This window comes from Pituophis catenifer, unplaced genomic scaffold (assembly GCF_029215685.1).
Source record: "Pituophis catenifer annectens isolate HBS135680 unplaced genomic scaffold, rPitCat1.0.hap2 SCAF_1, whole genome shotgun sequence".
In the NCBI taxonomy this organism is placed as follows: domain Eukaryota; kingdom Metazoa; phylum Chordata; class Lepidosauria; order Squamata; family Colubridae; genus Pituophis; species Pituophis catenifer.
Genome location: NW_027256881.1, coordinates 117,137,067 through 117,161,113, shown reverse-complemented (window position 1 = coordinate 117,161,113; position 24,047 = coordinate 117,137,067). Strand labels below are relative to the sequence as shown.

Genomic DNA, 24,047 nt, shown 5'->3' with positions numbered 1-24,047 from the left:
AATGGTTGCTAGGCGACTGGTTGAAAGTTGAGGGCTATCTGTATGTTCCTACTTTGTAAAACCTAGGTTAATTCCTCCCATCTTATGTAGTTTCATTGTCTGGATATCTCATTGTTGAATATTTTTAAAAAGAATGTTGCTGGAGTCATATGTTTAAATAAGCAATATAAAGAATTCATGCTTGAATAGGGAGAATATCTGGCATATGGATGTGTGAAATCTTTTAATTTTTCCCTATTCTTTTTTTTTTTTTCAAATATAGATTCCTTTAGTACACTAGTCCTTCCATCTGTAAGTATTCTTAAACTATTACAAATATAAACCATAAGTTTCTAGCATAGCTTTTATTTTTCATTTGACTAATTTGATTATATTTTATAGCTTCAAATTAGTAATCACTATGTAAGTGTTATTTTGTTTATTTAGATTAATAATTACGGTAGTTTGAGTGCCCGCACAGAAGAACCTGGGATTTCAATTTGAACGTCTTAAATGCATACTCATGTTGTGGGCAAACAGCAATATGTACTCAATTTAACAAATTTGTGTATTAATAAAATATGAGAAATATATGCAAAAATTTTAATTTGTACTTATATCCAAAACATTTTATTTCCTCTATGCCTGGATGTATTAATTAAAGTCTGTCTTCGGGCTTTGCTCTTATTTAATCTCAAACTGCAGAGAGTTCTTTGCCTGATCTACAAACATGGAGAAATTCACACAACCTAAAATCTATTTAGTGAAATACAGCAAGAACTTTGGTGTATTGTAAAGTAGCTTATTTGGTCCATGAATCGCAATCTGACATCACCAAAATATAAACTATTTACATGTTAAATACAGGGTAAAACGTATTATATGTTACATTAAAATTTATATTGGTTAAGAACCCAAAATAGTCTTTTTTTAGGTCAAAAGGTTTTCGGTTTCAGTAATACTTTGAATCTACTAATAATTAATAATTCCTGTTGACTTGGAATTGCAAATAGCAAAGAGCTCCCTTCAGTGCCTTTTTTTCTTGGTCTTTGTTAAAATATTTCAGAAGTTACTAATGAAAGGAGATGATTGAAAACTTAATAGAAAAAACTGGGAGGAAAGGACAATTAAAAGGGACTGAGAGAAGTTTTGGTCATAAGTCATTGCGGTTGTAATTTGAGTTATATGACTCAATTTTATGAAAGCTTTTACAACGGTCATTAAGCGAGTCACCACAGTGTTTAAGCAAATCACATGATTGTTAAGTGAATCATATGGCCATCAGTTTATCCAATGAGTGTTTTTTGCCAGAAAATGGCAAAAAAAGAATCACAAAACATAATCACATGACTGTGGGATAGTTGTAAATGTGAGCTGGCCAAAATACGATCATGTGATTGTGGAGATGATGCAGCAGTTGTAACTTCAAGAACAGGTTGTAAGTAACTGTTTTTGAGTCAGTTATAGCTTTGAATGTTGGTTAAAGGATTGGTGATAAATTGAGGATTATTTATATAGGGAAGAATAACTGGGTGCCCCATCTAATTTTCCTCATCTGTATTCCAGAATGTTTTGTTTCTGAACAAAATATTTGTATCACCCTAATAAAGTAGAGCAGGAACAGCATAATTGATATGAGTCACGTATTTTAATCAGTGGAAAATTAATGTTTCCAGTAACAAGTAGGAACTGAATAAACATTTAATGTTCTGCTTCTAAAACTTGTTTTCTAAGGTTTTGTTTTTTTTTGCTTCTGTTCAATCAGGTCTGATTTTCAAAAGCTGCCAGGACAAGTCCTTGCAGTCTTCTTGGCAAGGATTTTCAGAATTGATTTGCCATTCTTTTTCCTAGGGTTGAGTTGAGAGGAGAATTTTTTTTAAAAAAAAAATACACATTATGGTACAACATACATGGCTTTTGAAATACTGTATAGCAGTGGTGAAATCCAATTTTTTTTACTACCAGTTCTGTGGGCGTGGCTTGGTGGGCACCGTGTGGCTTGGTGGGCATGGCAGGGGAAGGATACTGTAAAATCTCCATTCCCACCCCACTCTGGGTCCAGCCAGAGGTGGCATTTGCCGGTTCTCGGAACTACTCAAAATTTCCGTTACCAGTTCTCCAGAACCTGTCAGAACCTGCTGGATTTCACCCCTGCTGTATAGTATTTCTATATCTAACAAGGTTGAGATGTTGAAGGTCATGCAGATATGCAAAGTAAGCCCTGCAGTATGAGGGGAGCCATGGTGGCTTACCTTGGCCTGACCCAGCAGGTCTCCAAGCCACAAAAGGACCCTGTCAGCCATGCTTGCATAGCTGGTGCCTGAGGCCCCTGGTGCCAGGCATCACCACAGCCTGGGAGCCTTCCTACTTCCATGCTTTATGGGAGGTGCTGTTAGTAATTGCTCTTCAAATAGGGCAGCTGGGAAGTGAGGCTTGTCAATGAAAGATGAGCTAGGTCTAGGACTGCCAAAGAAGGGAGGGAAAGAAGAAAGGAAAGGAGGGTGGGAGAGAAGGTGGGAGTGAGTGTGGGTCTCTTGCCAAACAATGAGTGGAAGAAACAGCCAGTCACCTTGCAAGCAAATAGGATCTCTGCTAGGCAGGAAAGAAGAAGCAAAAATGAAGAGTGAGCAAGAAAGGGAAGAAAGATTTTTCTCTTCAGCAAGGAGAGAGAAGAAAGAATTTGGACAGTGTCAAGTTGGGCTTCCTAGTTCAACCCAAATATGTTTTTGAAAATAACAGGACATTTTAGCTCAGGAACAAAGCCAAATGTTGGTGTTCTGGTTAATGAAAAGTGCTGCCAGCTAAATGGCAAAGTAACATGGCTCTGTTTCACAGCATTGCCAGAAGCTTGTTTTACAGTGGAGATTTTTTAATTTAACAAATGTACATTTAATGGAATGGCATAGAAAGATATTCTTCATTTTAGACATTTTTGATTCTGTAGAGCAGGGGTGTCAAACCCGATCGCATCACAGGCAATATCGTGACATATCGGGCCATAACGGGATGTTTTTTGCTTTTGTGGAGCCGAAGTGGGCGTGGCCCGTATCTTGCCTGAGTACCGCAAATGTGACAGGCCTGCTCTAGAAAATTCTATCGAAGTGTGAAATGACTGCAATTTGTAGCCCTTGAACAAGCCATCCTACACTACTCATAACTATTAGAATTGACATCCCTGCCTTAAAGACTAATAACTTTATTATTGCATAAGTTTTTGTGAATTATAGTGCCTTTCCTCAGGCACTTCTTGTGAGAGGAATGCTATATATTGTATAAACTCAGTTATTTTGGGGAACGGGGAAGGTTGTGAAAATTAACAATAGTGGCAGTAAAGCACTGAGCAGCTAGTTAAGAAAATTTGGAATATTTATTTATTTATTGAATTTCTATTGCCGCCTATTCGCCCATGGCGACTCAGGGCGGCTTACAGAATATAAAACTACATTTAAAACAATAAAACTAATAAAAAGAATCAAATAAATTAATATAGTATAATATAATAAAATCACACCTCTCCCCAGTGACAGCAGATCACACGAGCCATTTAATGACCTCCATCCCGCTCTGGGTTCCCCAGGCCCGCTGGCAGAACCAGGTCTTCAGTGCCTTCCAGAAGAGTATTAGAGTGGGAGCCGTTCTAATCTCTGGGGGAATGATGTTCCAGAGAGAGGGAGCTACCACGGAGAAGCCCCTTCTTCTAGGTTCCACCAGGTGTATCTCCCTTGGGGATGGGACCTGCAGCATTCCCTGCCTCCCCACTCTTGATGGGTTGGATAGATGTGACCGGCAAGAGACAGTCCCTCAGATAAGTTTAATTCTCAAGAAATGATATTCAAACTTCAAATCAATTCTAACACTTTCATTTTGCCAACACAAGAGGGAAAAATGTACTTCAGAAGCAGAGCAGACAAATGGGACTTGAGGTTGATTGGAAGGTAAATAAGAAATTAATGGAGCATGATTTCATTTCTTTCTGCCCTTTAGAAGAAATTTTCTGTTGATTCAGGTGCCAGAACAACTAGGCAGTGGAGGTTAACTCTTAGACTCATAATCTTAATGTATATGATCTTTATGTATTTTGACTTCCAGTCATCTGTTTCCTGATGTCTCCAAGGATATGTAAGAATGTCTAGAACCAGTTCTGCCTAATAGTTAAGATGCCTAGTTTAGGAACCAGGAGACTGTGAGTTTTAGTACTTCCTTAGGTTTGAAAACTAGCTGGATCATTTTGGCCAGTCACGCTCTCAGCCCAACCTACCTCCCAAGGTTGTTATTGTGGGGAAGGAGGAAGGAGCATTAGGTATGATTGCCATTATTTAAAAAATAATAAAGCTGGGATTAAAAAAATCAAATAAATAAAACAATAGCAATGGTAATGAAATGAGTTTTCTTCCTCAGCTCCCATTGGGCAGTACTGATGCCTATTATGAGTTATTAGTGAATGGATATTCAAAAGAACAACTGCTGTTTTCTAATCGTACATCACTGCCATTTGCAAGCAAAAGTTTTTCAGTCTTCATCCAGACTGACAAGGCAATGTATAAACCAGGACAAGAGGTGAAAATACGGGTTGTTACTCTGCATTCTGACCTCAAACCATATAATACGCCTGTAAATATATACATTCAGGTAAGCATAGATTTAAAATTATTTGGCAAAGAAGGGATTTCATGCGGAATATGTGAAAATTACTCTTGTGCATTCACACCAAGGTATAGCAACAGGAGGGTGATTTCTTGTAAAAGACCCCCTAAATAAATATGTATTTGTACATACTATAGAGCAGTGATGGCAAACCTTTTAGACACAGAGTGCCCAAATGGTGTGAGCACATGCCCAAACTGAAAGGTGTTTGCGCGCGCATGAACATGTGCATGCACCAACATGTGCGCGCACACATGCATTCATGCATGCGCAGCAGAGACCTGAAGACCAGCTGGCCGGTGGGAGGCAGTGCATCCCAATATCAGCACTGCAACAAGAGGTAAGATCTTTTTCTTTCGTAAGCTTCCGTTTCGTCGTTTGCAGGGAAACAGAAGCTCACAAAAGAAACGCCATGGAGATCTGACCTGGGGCGACGGTGCACATGCCAGCAGAGAGGGCTCTGCATGCCACCTCTGGCACACGTGCCATAGGTTCTCCATCACGGCTATAGAGTATAGATGTTCTCACAATGGTCCAAATTATATGTTCTTCCACGCTAAATTTATGTTTTAGAACACAATTGATATAAATTCAGGATAAAATTTATTGCTATTTATAAAAGAGATATAGTAAGAGAATGAAGGGAAAGAGATTTTTGGAAAGCGTTCATTATTTATGTATTTGTTTAAAGCATTTACCTGGCCACACAGCATGACTCTGGGTGACATAAAAGAATCATTCTAAAATTATTGAGACTTCATTAGATTTATTCATGGGTATATTTATGGGTAGAAAATACTTTATCACCAGAAAATGTGCCTCAGTGGTTTGATATGCAATGTACAGCAAGCCATAATATAGCTATTTGGTTTCAGTGAGTTGTGGTTAAACAAACCATAGCTAAGTAAGACATGAGGACTTGATAACAGATGAAAACTTTTTTCAGAAATGAAATCTGCCCAAAACAAATAAACAATTGCATTGAGGGTCTATAACAGAGGTGTCAAACTTGATTATATTGAAGGCCGCATCCGGGTTGTGTTTGACCTCGGGCCAAGGTGGGCATGGCCAGCCCAATGTCACTCATGTCGGTGCCTGTGCTGGCCTGAACGCTCTGCCAGCAAAAATGGCTCCTGAGCTCCATTTTCGGCTGTGACAGCCTCCTGCAATCCTCTGCCAGTGAAAACGGAGCTCAGAAGGGCCACTCTGCTTTCACTGGCAGAGAGTTGGCTGTCGTAGCCAAAAACGGAGCTCAGGAGCCGTTTTTGCTGGCCGAGGCACTGCAGGCCGGTCCTTCACTGTTTCCAGGGTGGCCCTGCGGCCAGATCTAAGCACCCTATGGACCGGATCCAGCCCACGGGCCTTGAGTTTGACATCCCTGGTCTATAACAAATGATGAAATTCCTTGTCGGATAATGATAAAGTGAAAGCATTTCTGAAAATTTGTTGCCACAGGAACTTCTAATCTTAACATCTACAATCTTTTTGATTATATAGCGGAATTGATGGTGAAGTTTTCTAGGTGGATATTTTCTGCTGAAGGATACTTTGTTGCCATGAACCTATTTTATATTACTTTGTTGCCATGAACCTATTTTATATTACACTAAATTCTGTATTCTGAATATATACAGTAGTTTAACATATTTTTTGTAAGGATCCTCAGCGAAATTTGATTCAGCAATGGTTGACACAGAATGGAAAACTGGGCAAGATCGCTAAGCGTTTCAAATTATCCAAACATCCTCTCTTGGGGGATTGGTCTATAGAGGTTCAAGTAAATGTGAGTATAATTAAGATGTGTTTGTATTTAAGGTAGAAGTGGGCAGCCTTTTGATGACAGCTTTAATTTAAGGAGGAGTAAAAGGCTTCAAAGTGGGTGGGGCTAGATCACATTTAGATTAAGCTCCAAGGACTCCAAAATTGACTCACGATTACAGACTGCCTGCTTGTGATTTAAGAAGTGATGGTACACTTTTCACTTTTTTATAATCTGAATGATTCATTAGATAGTAAATTTAAGGAACTTGGTTCTTGATTGTTGAAAATGAGAATATCATGAAAAAAGTATCACTTTTAAAAAATATATCTCAGCATGCATTTATTCTTAAATGGTCAAGATAATTTTGAACAAGGTTTTTCCTTAGATTCAGTAAACTAAAGGAATTCAACATGCTTTTCATAGACTTCTATTTTTGCCTGTGTTTCCATAGGGTCAAGCCTATTATCAATCATTTGCAGTAATGGAATATGGTAAGTGATAACACTCTGCTCATTAAAAATAGGTGCTTATAATTTTTTTAGGGTAGAAGGTGAATACATTTTTAAATTTAAGAAGGTAATGATTCTTCCACAAAACTGAAATTCAGAATATTATCATTTAAAAAAATATATTATTATATAAATATATATAAATATAAATAAATATAAAAATTATAATATTCAGATTGCAAGGCTGTTTTGCATAAAGTTTAATAACTTGAATCCTGACAGTAATTCTTAGAGTAAACTAAGTGAAATCACTGGGTGGGACTTAAGTAATCATTATTAACTTCTTCTAGTATGAACAAGGTCAGATCTTGCTTTGAGTATCCAGTTGTTTGTAATGTTAAATTTATCTTTTACAGCTTGCAAAACCAAAAGTCATTCTGAGGTCCATCCATTCATTCATTCATTCAATGAAGTCTTCCTTGAATAATAAATATATAGTAGTGGAGCACTCAAGCTTAATCTTTTAGTTGCTTTAGTTTTTCCATTATGTAATTTTAATTGTTGCTTTTGGGTTTTTTCAGTGGCACCAAAGTTTGAAGTCTATTTAACAACACCTACCTATTATTCTATGCAAAGTATGTTGAATGGCACTATCACAGCAAAGTAAGTAAAAAATAAATATTATGGCATTGAAAGCTATATCTATGTGTCAGATATAAAAATTATGTAATGCTGGAGTAAATTATTCTATTTAGAATGTTTCTGATTTTTTTTTTAAAAAATTTTTTTTTGATTTATATGCCGCCCTTCTCCGGAGACTCAGGGCGGCTTACAATGCGTTAAGCAATAGCCTTCATTCTTTTGTATATTTTTATACAAAGTCAGCTTATTGCCCCCACAAACTGGGTCCTCATTTCACCTACCTTAGAAAGGATGGAAGGCTGAGTCAACCTTGAGCCTTGGAGAGATTCGAACCAGCAGAAATTGCAGGCAGCTGTGTTAATAACAGGGTGCACTAAACCACTGTACTATCAAGGCTCTTTGATTTGGAAGAGGTGGGATGCAAGTAGGTAAAAACAGTTCATTATTGTGTAGTAGCAGCAAAAAATATCCAGAGTATGCATCAGTATATTGCATATATTTATGTATGGCATATTATGGTGATTTTGTTATGGTTTTATCTTATGTCCTACATTGTAGTGTGTGTATGTTTGCTGATGCTTTATTTAAACTAAATCAATATATCACTGATTGCATGATGTCTGTAGATGATGTATACTAAATAAATAAATAATAACTTGCTACTTGATGGAATGTGGGCAGTGGTGTATTGGCTGGCACAGTATTTTATAGATTAAGATTCTGATTTATGCACAATAGCATGACCTGATGAGTATTATTCAGATTATTAAAAGAGAGAACTATCTGTGACACAGGTACAATTAGGACTCATAACCTATACCTTATACCGTCTGTATTTTACAACTACAGTTTATATAGAAGATTGTAATTGTAATGTAATAGGAATAAATGTTAAAGAGAATTAATGAACCAGTTAATTAAAAATAATTTTATATTTGTGAAACTAAGAGGAAGGAGAAGGGGAATGATATAATACAGGTAATCTGAATGGAAATGAACTGATCACATGGAGTGAAATTCATGTAGGAAGTGAAGGTAGAGGTTTAACAATGAGTGAAAAGGACAACACGTATATCAGAAAATAGGAATTATTGCCTTTCAGTTTTTTTACTGCATATGAAAATAGGAATCCATATGTTGGTGATGGTTTCATATTATTATTCAGTGAATGGAATGATAGAAAACCCAGAAATTAGTTTTTTTGAAAAATGGTATAATTCTCTGAATGAATGTTTCCAAGGGAAGAATATTATTCTGATAGGCGATATGAATAGATGGCTAAGACAAGATGAATGAGTTATAGAAGATGTGATTGAGTAGCAAGAACGATGAGAATGGTGACTGCTTGGCGAGTATCAGCTAGGTATGTAGGAATGTGCAGTGAAAAAAATGTTTCATTTAACTATCACATTTATATAGCTATTCATCTCATATTAAAGTACTCTAGGTTGCTTACAATAAAAACAATTATGACCTCAAAATATTAAAACAACTACAATTAAAAATCATCAACAATATTAATAACAAGACAGTGGAGAAAATTTATGTTAAAAATAATGCAGCAATCTCATCAAAACTCCGTCTCCTTGAGACCCCCAGATCTGCTGTAAGGGAATTCCAGAAGGATGTCATAGATGGGAGTCAGTTTTACCTCAGGGGGAACAATGTTCCACATGGCAGGTGGCATGACAGAAAAGGCTGGTCTTCTGGGTTCCTCCAGATGAATCTCTTTTGCAGATAGCACCTGCAACATACATCTTTTGCTGGACCTAATGGGAAGGGCAGATGTAATTGGGCAGAGGCGGTCCCTCAGATATCCTAGCCCCATGTAATGTGTGTTAGGAAAATAGAGTGAATGATTGTAAGTTAACCATCAATGGTGACAAATTAGAGCAGGTATATCAAGCTGTGCATCTTTTAAGTTCAAATGCTAGCAGCAAGGTACTATGTTGTTGGGTAATATGTGGTCTACTGGGAGGAATTAATGTTTGTCAAAATAAGTGAAAAGAGATGTACGTCCTACTGTACAGATTTGGGTATGACAGGAGAAAAATAAAAATTGACTGCTGTGAGAAGGGCATAGTTAAAAAGTGAAACTGTTTGGTCATATGGAAAGGAAAGCATGATAACCAAATTGCAAAACAAATATATAGATAAAGACTGCATTGATTGAAAAGAGGGTGATAAAAAGTTGTGATTAGATGCTGGTTAAGAGATGTTCAAATGGAAAAAAGATGAGAGGAAAAAAGGAAACCATTGTTTGCAAAATAAACTGTCCAGGTTAATAAGTACATGATGGGTTATTATATGTTTTCAGTCTGTCTTTTGAAACTAACAATTTCCAACTGATACTTTTGGGTGCTTTGGGTATTCATTTCAGGTACGTATATGGAAAACCTATGAAAGGAAAGGTCACTATTGATTTCTTCTCATTGTTTCAAAGACAGAACACAAAGATAACTAAAATAATGGAGGTGAGCCATACTCAGTTCTTGACAATATACTTATGGTTTCAGGAAAATTGTGCATCATGGCCCACCCTCAGTTAACATTTTCTAGTGATTTTTCCTGTGGTCTTTCTATTTTCCTTGCTGTTTTCTGATCCAGAATAGCTTCTTCCTCTTCCTCATACTACTACTTTAAACCCTTATCAGAAAAAATTTTAAAAAAACTTTTTGCATTGTTTACTATTTCTTGCTTTTTTGTCTCAAAATTGACATATATCTAGATCCAGTGGCATTTCAGAGTTTTGGAATGAAGTTGGGTCAGAGACCATGTGCAATAGCTTATTAGCAGGAGTTTTAGGAAAAAGCTTATATGAAGGATTAGGGTTAAGATTCTCTTTTCTTTATCTGTTTTAGAAATATGATATTTTATATTTATTTGCCTTGTAAAATCTGAGTTCTTTTAAAACAAGATTTAAATTGTACTTGCTAAACCAAGTGCCTAGCCATTACAGCCATGGGTTATGCAAACCAATTCAAAATCTAGAAGATTTCTTACCCACTTGAGCCCTCTTAAAACAAGTGTTAAAAAGGAGTAATGTCTGTAGTAAATGTGGAGATTAACTACAATCAAATATCACGACTGGGACAAATTGAGGTATTTTCTTCTAAGTTAAATTCATCACTGAAAATAATTCCCTAATTTTAATTTTGTATTAGTTTTATAACATTTCAGCTATGGTGGCTATTCTTTCCACAAATATCTTGTAAAACTGTAGCTAAACCAAGAGAGAGGAATGTTGTATTAATAGATATCTGGGCCTTTTTTGCCTTCCCCAATACTAATCAGAACTGTTGGAAGTGTAAAACACATAAGGGGACCTGTTACCACATGTGGTGGTCATGCCCAAAGGTTAAAAAATTTTGGAAAATGATTCAAAATCATCTGGAAGAAATTACCACCCAGAAAGTGCCCCTTTGACCGGAAACATATTTATTAGGAATACTGACAAAGGACTACAAAAAAGAGACACAATATTTGATAATACACATTCTGACTGCAGCTAGAATTACTTTCGTACAAATGTGGAAACTGGATGATACGCCATCAGAGGAAAAAAATAATACAAAAAACAATGGAATGTGCGGAAATGGACAAACTTACCAAAGAAATACAGGGAAAAGAAGACTCAGATTACTATTTAATTTGGCAAAAATGGTACAATTGGTTAGAAAAAAAGAACACAAAATAAGGGAATACCACCCAAGGATACAAAAATAAGGAAATAAAATGAAATATTGTTATATAAACATAGTTATATGATGAAGGATATATATACATAGATACATAGATATATGAATTACCGAAGTAGCTCTATTTTCAAAGCTCAAGCTGTATGACTTGATTTTACTGTATAGTTAGTTTATGTATAGTTTGTTTAAATGTGTATGTCTGTATATGTATGTTTGTTTATTATTAATATAAAAAAAATGTAATGATATATGGTCAAGAACAAATCTTCTAAATGTTTTGGCTATTGTGAGAATCAGATCTCTCTTTCTCTCTTTCTTTCTTTCTCTCTCTCTCTCTTTCTCTCTCTCTCTCTCCCTCCCTCCCTCCCTCCCTTCCTCCCTCCCTCTCTCTATATCTATCTATCTATCTATCTATCTATCTATCTATCTATCTATCTATCTATCTATCTATCTTTGGGATACCTCATCTTTATAATACATAAAAAGGATTCTGTGATGTTGTATGCCATTTAAGGCAACTCCTTAAATTGCCCTATGCTAATAGTGCTTAGAATGAATTTCAACCTAAAATGTACCCAGACTGAGATTCTGTGAAGTACTTGGTGTTCTCTGAGTTTGGTTGTTTGTCCACAGTCCTGAGCTACATATATTCTCTTCTATTGAGACTCAGATTCAGATGTTGGCATGGTATTTTATGAATATTGCTTTGATTTCACAGTGAAATGCAGTAACAAAAACATTATATCTTAATATTATTTCTGGTTATATTGCTTCAAATATCACATAGGATTAATCAATCTATTTTTCCTGATCTCAGATTAATGGTTCTTTAAACTTTACACTGGAGAGTTCAGAGATAAAATATGTAACTGTCGAACATGAGGATGTATTGCACCCAGCACCTATAGAAATTATAGCTGTTGTTACAGAATCTCTTACAGGTATGTGGTTTAATGTGGTTTTTATAGAACATTGGAAGAGATAAAATCAAAGGTCTATTTAATCCAGCTGTATCCTTTTACAGTGGGCAGTCATAATCCCACAAGCACACAATATACTGTCTCAGACTGAGTACAGTCACTAAATCACATTCATATTTCTTAGTAATTGATATTTGGAGGCATGGTGGTTCTAATTTAGGTATCATAGTTTATTGCTATGGATGGGGTCTTTTTTGTTATTTGTTGGAGAGAGACATCTGATGGGATTTGCAAAAGCTTATTCTACCTATTTTACTCAACAAATAAAAGTGAAAATCTTATCACCTAACACTGGTCATTTGAAGCTAAATTTCATAATTTTAAAGGCTCTGGAAACAGATAAAGATATACCATCTACTACTATGCAAAACCATAAACCATCTACAAAACACAAGGCTTAGGATGACATAGTACACTAAGACATTAAGTGATTTGTTTTTTTTGTCTTAGCATCTTGTATGAATCTAATCACAGATTGTTGTCACTTATAATAGTAAGTGTGAATTATCTTACTTCAGTTAAAAACAAATAAATCCGTGTCTATCATTTTAAAAAGATCTCTGATTGTTATAATAGGAATCTCCCAAAATGCAAGTGCTACAGTATTTCCACAGCTGCACGATTATGCATTAGACTTTGTTGAGTATCCAAGATTCTTGAAGCCTTCTCTGAACTTCATTGCTATGGTGAGTAGTGTTGTGTTACTGTTTGCTTCTTTCGGTATCATTTCAGAAATGGACTGAATGAAAGATGCATCAGAAAGATGGAATTATGTTCTTAAAAAGCTACAAGTCTTAAGGCAGTCATTGTATTTCTCAAAACCTCCAATTCCACACCAAAACTAAAGAAGCCAAAAGTCTTCATCTCCATCTGACACGTTCACCTGGAGTCTATATGTAGAGTGTGGGCTATAATATTTAGTATTTTTATTTGACATTCACATATCCAAGGTTGCCCATAAATATTCCTTTATTTTGGTAATTATTAGATTTATATTCTGCCTTTATTTTCCACAACTCAGGGTGGAAAGTTAGAGCAACAATGAAGTCACCAGATATACCAATTGTTCTCTGCTACCAAAGATAGTATTGCCAATTCAAATAAATGCTCTACATAACGGTTATTATTGTTTTAAATAATTTATTTGCCTTGTAAAATGTGAGTTCTTTTAAAACAAGATTTAAATTGTCCTTGCTAAACCAAGTGCCTGGCCATTACAGCCATGGGTTATGTAAACCAATTCAAAATCTAGAACATTTCTTACCCACTTGAGCCCTCTTAAAACAAGTGTTAAAAGGAGACCCCCCCCCAAAAAAGGAGTAATGTCTGTAGTAAATGTGGAGATTAATTTAAAAGTTAAATTAAAAGTTTAATTTGTTTTCAGCTGAAAGTAAGAAGAACTGATAATCATCCACTAACGTCTGTTGAACAAAAGAATAATGTCACAATCACGGTCACACAGTCAAAAATTTCTTATCAGCTATATGAAAATGAATTACAGAAAAAGAACACAGATTATGAGCTAAATTATCCTGTTCCAGAAAATGGGATTATTCAGATTGATATTCCAGTTTCAGCTAATACAACAGTTTTGTATATTAAGGTATATTCATTTCCTGTCGTTTTGTCTAAAGGAAAGCTTTAACTGGCTAGTGAAAATAATTTCAATATGGAAACTTGTTTAATGCCTGTCTTCTTCCTCAAATTTATCTCGGTAGTCATTGGATATGTATGTTGTTTTGTAATAATTGCAATAGAATGTAAGAAGGAAAGTTTCTTCTATTGCTGTTGTTATTAAACCACAGTTTCCCATTAGATAAAAACTCTTTAAGAATTGTGGTTTGGGTATGGAGTTTCCCAAAGTTGATGAGGCAAATATATGGGGAGGGGAGTGCCATGGTTTGCTATGGCTTATTTGTAATCTAAACTGCATTAAAGGGTACCTTGACTTACAACAGTCCATTTAGTGACTATTCAAAGTTACAATGGCACCAAAAAAAGTGACTTATAACAATTTTTTGCACTTAGTAGCTGGTGCAGCATCCCCATGGTTACATGACCAAAATTCAGATGTTTGGCAACTGACTTATATTTATGACAATTGCAGTGTCCCGCGGTCATGTAATCACCTTTTGCGACCTTCTGACAAGCAAAGTCAATGGGGAAGCCAGATTCACTTTAACCGTGTTACTAACTTAACTGCAGTGATTCACTTAACTGTGGCAAGAAAGGTCATAAAATGGGGCAAAACTTACTTAACAAATGTTTCATTTAACAACAAATTTTGAGCTCAATTGTGATCGTAAATCGAGGACTACATGTAGTTTGAACAGGGCAAATGCTTATAGGTATGCTGTTAGCAAAATTCATCCTTCGTTTTTCCAAATGAGTATTCAAAGAAAAAGGGTAGGGTTGTATTTCAGGAACTATGCTAAGTACTAGTACACCTGTACTATTTCATTTTTAAGGGAGATATACTTTTTATTGTTGTCTTATGTACTCTTTTTTTGCCTTTCTTTTTTTAAAAAACAGGCTGAATTTCTGGAGAGTCAGACTTTCATAAGGATACATGATGTGTTCTACTCACCCAGTTTGTCTTATCTTCAGATTAGAAAAACAAGCAAGGATTTAAAAGTAATTGCCTCTATCAGTAATTGAACAAGTTTTTAAAGTAAATTACTCCATTACATTTTGATTGGTGTTTTCACTCAAGACTTCTTTATTTTTCCTAGGTTGGGGTACCTTTGGAACTCAGTGTTCAGAGCAGCATGCCGTTGAATGAGATCAATTATATGGTACTTACTTTTTATTTTTGCAAAATAATTCAGAGCTGATCCTTTTTTAATTTTTTTTTTATTATTTTTATAATACCAATATAACAGTACAAGACATACAACATTTATAAACACATTCTCTTTACAGCTATTGCATGGTGATCTTCTTTGTTATTCACAATTTACCCTTCTTTCTCTTTATATTATTTCGATTTACTACTTAAATCGACTACTACTACTTACTACTACTACTACTTACTACTACTTTACTATTTAAAATGTCCCCAACATTTTAATTACTATATATACAATATATTTCTCTCATTCATATCTATTTCCTATTTTTTATATTTTAACATTTCCTTTCTGTCTTTTTTAACATTTCTATCTTTCCCCCCTAATTTTCTTCTTCATTTTTCCTTCCCTCCAACCACTTATACCACTTGTGCCAAGTCCTATAGTATTCTGTATCCTCTTTTTCTTTAAGTTCTTTTGTCAGTTTGTCCATCTCGGCACATTCCAAGATATTTTTTATTAACTCGTCTTCAGATGGTACATTTTCTTTCTTCCAATTCTGGTCATAGACTATATGAACGGCAGTTAAAATATGTAATATTAAATATTTTACTTCTTGTAATTTTTTCTGTGAATATTCCTAGTAGGAACATCTCAGGTTTTACATTTATCGGTGGTTGTATTATTTTCTTTAGCCACTTTTTGGTTTTGGCCCAAATTTTTTTTGCTGCTGGGCACGTCCACCAGAGGTGATAATATGTTCCTTAATTGTTTTTACACTTCCAACATAATGGGGATTTATTAGGGAAATCTTAGCTATTCTTGCTGGCGGTAAGTGCCATTTGTGAAACATCATCTGGTTTTCCTTGTATGCTGTCGACAGTGTCAATTTAAAATTTGTTTGCCACATCTTTTCCCACTTCTCTAATTCTATTGTATGATTAAAATTTTTCGCCCATTTAGTCATTGTGTCTTTTACTATTTCCTCTTCCATTTTATATCGTAGTAAAAATTTATATATTTTACTAATTAGTTTCTGCTCCGTCCCTTGTATAATTTTATCCAATTCATTTTGTTCCAATTGTACCTCATTCAGTTTTATGACTTCTTTGTATTTTGACCAAATTTGTATGTATATCCACCAATCTATTTCTCTATTTAAATCTTGTTCTAATTCTTGTTTTTTTTTTAATTTTCCTTGATCTTTTAGAATATCCCTGTACCTAATTATCTTATCCCATTCTATTAAATTTGGGTGTATTAATATTTCTGTAGGGAAAATCCAAATTGGTAATTTTGTATAATGGTTTTTTTTTTTATTTTAGTCCAAATCAGTAGCAGTGCATTCCTTAATATATGTCTTTTAAAATATCCATGTGTTTTGTATTTATCATCCCGCAGGAATGCATACCATCCCACTTGCAAGTCATGCCCTTCAATTACTAATATTCTTTGATTTTTCAATTCCATCCATTCTTTCAACCATACTAGGCTTGCCGCTTGGTAGTATATCTCCCATTCTGGCAGTGCTAGTCCTCCTCTATCTTTAAAATCTTGCAAGGTTTTTAATCTGATTCTAGGTCTTTTTCCCTGTCATATAAATTTTGTAATTGTTTTGTTTAATGTATTGAAAAAGATTTTATCTAATTTCACCAGTATAACCTGGAAGAGGAATAAGACTCTGGGCAGGATATTCATTTTAATCGTGGCAATTCTTCCCATGAGTGAGATTTGTAAGTTTTTCCAATTATCTAGACCTTTTTTTAATTTGCAGTAATAATTTATTATAATTGTCATGTTTAATTGAAGAACCTCTTGCGGTGAGCCAGATGCCTAAATACCATATTTTCCGGCGTATAAGACGACTTTTTAACACATGAAAATCTTCTCAAAAGTCGGGGGTCATTTTATACACCGGGTATAAGCCTACGATATCTACCTTGACAGACTGACGGAGGCGATAAGAGCGGCTACTACCATCTCTAATCATTGCTAGAGATTTCTAACCCGAATCTGAATTGCCGGCGCTGACCGATGACGCTACGGGAGCGCCGACAACATTGACGGGAAGCTGTGCTGATCTCATCAAGGCTGCATGCCGCTCAATGCTGGACCCAGCTGGTTGCTGCACGGAGCTTCCCCACCGTTCCAGGCATCCAGGTGGGTATTACTGACGCTCCGACTTCCCCAGATCCCAAGTGATGGTGAGCCCCAGCTGGGACTGGGGGAAGCTCCGCGCAGCAACCAGCTGGGTCCAGCATTGAGCAGCATGCAGCCTTGACGAAATCGGCACAGCTTTCCGAATCTGAGTTGCCGGCGCTGACCGATGACACTACGGGAGCGCCAACAACATTGACAGGAAGCTGTGCCGATCTCGTCAAGGCTGCATGGGTGACAGGACATGGGTGACAGGACAGGGTGACAGGAAAAAAACCTGGTACGAAATAGCCCTCTTGCCGCTACACGTGGCCCGTTACCTTGACAGATGGGCAGCCTGGCTCGTAGGTATCTGTACCGGTTCATACAGTACAGCAACAGTATATACAGTACAGTATACAAATGGCTAACAGTCAAGACCCCATCATGGCTCCACCAGCAAGAAGAAAGAAATATGAAGCCAGTTTCAAACTTAAAGTTGTAAACTTTGCCATGGAACATAATAACTGTGCTGCTGCAAGACAATATGGAGTAACAGAAAAGATGGTTCGGGACTGGAAAGCAAATGTAAAAGCATTAAAGAGTATGCCAAGTGGTAAGTGTGCATTAAGAAGAGGCACCCCACATTGGCCAGAACTCGAAAAACATGTAGCAGACATGGTGAATGAGCATCGCCAAAACGGTTATGTAGTGACACGAAATAAAATATGTTTGTTTGCACTTCAGTGGGCCAAATCTAACCCAGATCACAGCAACAGATTTAAGGCCACTGTATCCTGGTGTACTAGATTCTTGGAAAGGCATAATATGGTACTGAGGCAAAAGACGAAAATTGCACAAAAATTACCTGCAGATCTTGATGCCAAAGTAAATAGTTTCCATCGATACGTAATAAACATGGCTATGCGTTAAGTAGTATCGGAAATATGGATGAAACTCCAATGAATTTTGATATGATTGGAAATAAAACTGTCCATCCAAAAGGTGAAAAAACAATTTTAATTAAAACAACAGGACATGAGAAGTCCAGTGGTACTAGCATGCATAGCTGATGGCTCCAAACTGAGACCAATGATTATTTTTAAAAGAAAAACAATGCTGAAACTCAAGTTCCCAGTTGGTTGTTTTGTACATGTGAATGAAAAAGGCTGGATGGATGAAAAAGGGGTAAAGCTATGGCTTGATAATGTATGGAGCAGGCGACCAGGTGGACTTATTCAAAAACGTAGTCTACTGGTGTGGGATATGTTCAGGGCTCATTTAACTCCCAGCACCAAGCAAAAGCTTGCTAGAATAAACACAGATGCGGCAGTTATTCCTGCAGGTTTGACATCGTTGGTACAGCCACTGGATGTTTGCCTAAACAAGCCATTTAAAGATCGCATTCGAGAACAGTGGAATGAGTGGATGGTTAGCGGCGAAAAGTCAGTCACAAAAGGAGGAAACATGTGTGCTCCACAGTTGGATGTTTTGTGCAAGTTTGTCATAAAAGCCTGGAATGATATTGAAGCAGAAACAGTAATCAAGTCTTTCAAGAAGTGTGGCATATCAAATTCATTAGATGGTATGGAGGATGACTACTTGTGGCAAGGTGAAGAGGAAGCCGAAGCTGAGACCACACCATCTGATACGGAATTAGATCCATATGATGACTGCCTTACAAATCTATCACAAGATGTCATTGATGTACTTATGATATCAGATGATGAACAGGAGGATTTTGAAGGCTTTTAAAGGGAAACTGTCACACCAGCAAAACCTGTAAAAATAGCTTGCAGTTATGATGGGCGTTGCTGACTCGCCAGGGACTTGCCTGGCACTTGCTCTCTATTGTTTGTTATCTTCCTCCTATCATCATGAGTTCCAGTTTGGTTTTTTTTTTTAAAAAAAGAAGTTTTTTATTTTATAAATACATACAATATATAATCAATCAGTCAATATATCATCTGAATACATCTTTTTTCCATCTTACTCCTCCAATAATTATCATATTTTAATATTATCATTTTATTTATTATTACATTTCCCCCACATTTACTTTTCTATTAAAACATTTATCTATTCAACACTTTTATCCCAACCCAACCTTTGTCCCTCCCTCCCCACCCCCACCCCCGACTTCCCAGAGCGAAAACAGGGTATTACATTTAACAAGCATAAGCTAAAATATACTAACTACAAAATTCAAAACTCCCTCACGCTCTTTAACTCCTCTTTTGCAAATTCATCAACCTCCCTTTTATAAATTCTCAAAATCAATCAAGTTAAATTCATTCTTCCTAAATATAAAGACCTTTTTCTTGATGTATAATCCAATAATTTAACAATATTACGAACATTAAAAATCATGGATAAGTTTCATTTCCACACCCTCAAACACCATTCTTTTTCAGCATTACTCCCTAATAAAATTCTAAATTTAACATTTATCCTCTTTAATCCTTCATAAAATAGAACATTTTAAAATCTTAAACATTTTCTCTTGTATACCTTTTAAGATACTGTAATCTTATATTAAACATTTTAAAAATTTCTAAATACATCAATAAAACATTCTTAATTCATTTCACAAAATATAAATTTCAAAACCTGCAGGAAGATATCCTTCAAATTTTCAATGAACCATTTTAATACCTCCATAACTTTTAAAAAGTTTTTATATCCAAAACGAATTGTAAGAAAACACTTCCTTCATATCATTGTCTTAGAAAAACCTTTAAAAATACCAGTTTAATTAAGATTTTGAATTTATTACTAAAATCCTCCCCCCAAAAAGAATTAATCTTCTATTCTTCCCTTCTTTCTATATTTTTTCCAGTCCTCCTCCTTCAATAATTCTTTCAACATTGCTCCTCCCCCTAATTTTATTTTCAAAAATTTTTGAATTTTGATTTGAGGTTGATGTATCTTGAAAGCTCGCTCTCTTCTGAAAATCATTTTCTCTGGTTTAAAACCCCCATTTCGATTCTTCTTGCTTGTATAATCAATCAGTTCATTCCTTTGTCTGTAAAGCCAAGAATTGTTACCATAAAGTTTGTCAGCTTGCAATAAAGAGTCTACTTGTTGCTTTTCTATTAATTGAGTGGAAGCGTCTGCCAAGACCTCTGTTTCAACCTCCATTTCAAGCCTGACAGCCTCTTTGTCCTCCGGAATCAAAATCCGCTGTTTAATTTCCTCCTGTTTCCCAGCCAGCAAATCTTTACAATTCTCCAAGCTACATTTTTGAAAAGCTCTTTCAATTGTTTCCAAAAGAGCAGAGTTAAAAGAGTCTAAAAGTTCTTGAAAAATCTTTACAGTTACAACTTGAGAATTTGCTGATTCACCAAACAGTGATTCTCCAGCCTTCACTTTATATTTATCCAGCTACCAGGTCGACAAATACCAACTATTTTCCACACAGTGTAAAGATGTAAATTAATTCAGGTCAATACCAAATTCTTTTCCATGCTGCTTCCACTTTAAATCTTTTTCTTAGGGTGTAATCCAGTAGCTGTATCAATGTTACAAGTGTTAACAAGCGTTAACAAGCACTTTCACTAATAGCTTTGGCTTTCACGCCCTCAGGCGCCATTTTCTGCATTTTTAAACGGAGTGTTGCCTTTTTTTTTTTGTTTGTTTGTTCTCCTGATTTGCTCTGCCAGCACCCAAAGTCCAAATTCTTTATGATCCTTAAAATTGCGTTGCTGGTGTGGACGCGATGCCTCCGTCTGCATGAAGCAGACTCATCCCGGATACGGAGCAATGAAGGGCTTACAGGGAGCTCACCCTGCAATCCCCAGGCTTAAAAAGACAAACCTGGGGGTCTAGGGGAGCTCTACCCAGACCCTTCGGCTCTTCTCTCCCCCTTTTTCCCAGGGGGAGATTTTCAAGCCGCTGAACAGCGGGTTTTCACTATTCTAGCGGCTAACGAAATCACAGGCCTGGAGCTCCTAAAGGAGTGTCTGTTCGGCGATCACGGAGCCACCGGATTACTCAGTTCCAGTTTAGTTGACAGTTTAGAAAACAAACAGCATGGCAGCTCCCATGGGTTTATTGTCTTATCCTTCCTTTCATCTTTAGAATGAATTAGGAAAAGTTTAATCCAATTGCACTGTTTTATGTTTACATGTTTGATGACAAACAGCCTTATGTTTATAAGGCTGCATGTCATAAGCATTTGAATTAAAATTACCATATTGAAATCAAATCTGATGTTTTTTAATTTTTATTTGGTGTGCGTTGGAAGAGGGGTAGTCTTATACGGCGAGTATAGCCCAAACCCTATATTTTAACAGGAAAAATAGGGGGTCGTCTTATACGCCGGAAAATACGGCATTTAATTCTTTTAGTTGTTTGAATCTTTGTTATACATTCCAATTCTTCCTCTTGTTTTTTTGTAAGGTTTTTAGTTAATAATTTAGATTTATTTATTTTTAGTCCAGCCACTTCACCAAATTCTTCTATTCTTTTTATAAATTTTGGGCCTGATTCTAAGGGTTTTTCCACAATAAAGACCAGATCGTCGGCAAAGGCCTGTAGTTTGTATTCTTCATTTTTTATCTTTAGTCCTTTTATCTCATGGTCCTCTCTAATCCTTTTTAAAAGCAGTTCTAATGAAGTGGGGAAAGTGGGCATCCTTGTCTCACCCCTTTTTTTATATCGAATTTATTGTTCATATCTTCGTTAATAATCACCTTTGCCGCTTGTTTTGTATATATTTTCCCAATCATATTTTCAAATTTGGTCCCAAATTCCATAAGTTTTAGTTGTTTGGTCATAAACTTCCAATCCAAGTTGTCAAATGCTTTTTGGGCATCCAGGAAAACTAGTGAAGCTTGCTTTTCCGGGTATGCTTCGTAAAATTCTAGGGTATTCATTATTATTCTAGTATTATTTTTAATTTTATATGCTTTTAATGTATCCCAAAGATTTTGAACTGACGTATCTTCTTTTTTGTTTACCCTGAGAAATATTTTCAACTCCTTTTCCAGCATCTGAATATACTCTTTATCTTTACATATATTTTGATTGACTGTCCATCTTTTATATTTTTTTTGTCCATTCCGTTCTATATTTATCGGATTATGATTTGCCCATTCATTAGTTCCTATCTATTTTTCCCAATCCTATTTGTATCTCTGTTGTCATCCAGGCCATATCAATCCTGGACCACAGTTGGTGCGGGTGGGAGTAAAATGTATATTGTTTTTCTTCATTGTGTGTTTCTCTCCACGCATCCCGCAGGTTTAATTCTGTTACCATATTAAAAAATTCTTTGGGTAAGGTCTCCTTTTTTTATTTTTCTTATTACTATTTAGACTTTTTTACTATCTACTATAGCATTGTAATCCCCTACTAAGCAGATATTCTCGTGGCCTTGTTCTATAATTTCCTAAAGTATTCATGTTGGTTTTTGTTGGGGGCATATATCACTACTAATAGTGTTTGTTTTTGCTCTGTCTCTAATTCTACCATCAAAGTTCTACCTTCTTCGTCTGAGTATTTTAAGTTTGATTTTATTCTCTCTTTTACATATATAGCGATTCCTCTTTTTTTCTTTTGTGTTAGTGATGTATATAGTCTTCCTAGTTTTGCATTTTCTAATAGCTTCTGAAAACCTTTTTTAATGGTTTGGAGGCATATCACATCTGCTTCGAGTTTCTTTAATTTTGTGTAAATTTGTGTTCTTTTTTTGGGTGAGTTTAAACTGTTTATGTTCACCGAGAAGAGCTTTAGTGCCTCTTCCATTTCTACTGCAATTGTTTCTTAATATTTCTTGTCTCTCTTTTTACTCTCCCTCTCACTCCTTCTTTTTCTTCTCACTCTCTTTCCTGCACTTTTCTTATCTCTCTCTCCCTTTCTGTTTCTTCTGACTGATCTTCCTCTTGACTTTTGCTTTCCAATTCTTCTTTACTCTCTTGTTCTTCTTCCTGTGAGAGACAATTTTTGTAAAATTCTTGTGTCTTCTCTATCGAGTCTACCTTGTACTTCCTATCTTGCCATGTAATAAGGATGCCTTCTGGGATTATCCATCTAAACATCACTTTATACTTGGTAAATTGTGTTGTGAGGAACTGATATTGTTGTCTTTGAGTCCGAATTCTTTGTGGAATTTGTTTCAAAATTATAATTTCTTTACCTCTATATCTTATTGTTTCATCTCTCGATTTCTTGTAGATTTCATCCCTGACTGCTTTTTTTGTGAATCTTATATGGACTTCTCTTGCCAGTCGATGCCTTCTTATATAGTTGTTGTGCACACAATAAATTTCGTCTATATATTCTTTCATCTCCATCTTATTTCTTTTTGTTAGTTCTGCCAATATTTCAGCCATTTTTTCACCCAGGTCCTCTTCTTTCTCTTCCACAACATTCTGAAATTGTAAGAAGTACGAGGCTTTCTCCATTTCGAGAAATGCAATTGAATCTGAGAGTTCTTTATTCAATTGTACTTATTTCTGTTCCACTGTTTCTACTTTAAGGTCTATTTGATCTATTTTTATTTCCATTTTCTTAATTCTTTGCTCATTCTCTAGCATTGCTTGTTGTATAGTTTCTATCTTATCATTCATATTTTTGATGTCTTCTTTTACCTCTCCTATCTCATTCTTGATTTCTTTGTGATGTTCCTTCGCCTCTTCATGGTTGTCGGCCATTTTCTCTTGTGATTTCATCAGAGTTTCCTGTATCATCTGTAACATATTCTGCATGCTATTTACTGTCAACTCTGTTCTATCTTTTTCTTTCCCCAACATATTTTCTATTGACCTTTGATTTGATGGGGAGGCCATAGGTAGGTAGTAGGTTTTTTCCCTGTTTTAGCTACAGTTGCTGTGGATGACATTTTTAAACTCCGGGTGAAATTTTTCCACAATATCATACAAACACAATATTCTTTTTAAATTTATACTCTTTTTTCTGAATTACTCAATTGGTATCTCCTCTTTCTCCTATAAGCCTCTCGATTA

At 35.7% G+C, this 24,047-nt stretch overlaps 1 protein-coding gene across 3 annotated transcripts in view; it reads left to right on the top strand.

Annotated features, from left to right (window-relative positions):
- Window positions 1–24,047, top strand: part of CD109 (CD109 molecule) — an 87,265-nt gene that overhangs the window by 12,168 nt on the left and 51,050 nt on the right. For all 3 annotated transcript variants that reach the window (XM_070932905.1, XM_070932904.1, XM_070932903.1), the window contains exons 3-13: window positions 263–291; window positions 4,378–4,608; window positions 6,281–6,406; window positions 6,837–6,876; window positions 7,416–7,497; window positions 9,857–9,950; window positions 11,992–12,115; window positions 12,731–12,840; window positions 13,539–13,757; window positions 14,687–14,788; window positions 14,887–14,949. In XM_070932905.1, the coding sequence (XP_070789006.1) occupies window positions 263–291; window positions 4,378–4,608; window positions 6,281–6,406; window positions 6,837–6,876; window positions 7,416–7,497; window positions 9,857–9,950; window positions 11,992–12,115; window positions 12,731–12,840; window positions 13,539–13,757; window positions 14,687–14,788; window positions 14,887–14,949 (1,220 nt within the window). The remainder of the gene's footprint in view (window positions 1–262; window positions 292–4,377; window positions 4,609–6,280; window positions 6,407–6,836; window positions 6,877–7,415; window positions 7,498–9,856; window positions 9,951–11,991; window positions 12,116–12,730; window positions 12,841–13,538; window positions 13,758–14,686; window positions 14,789–14,886; window positions 14,950–24,047) is intronic.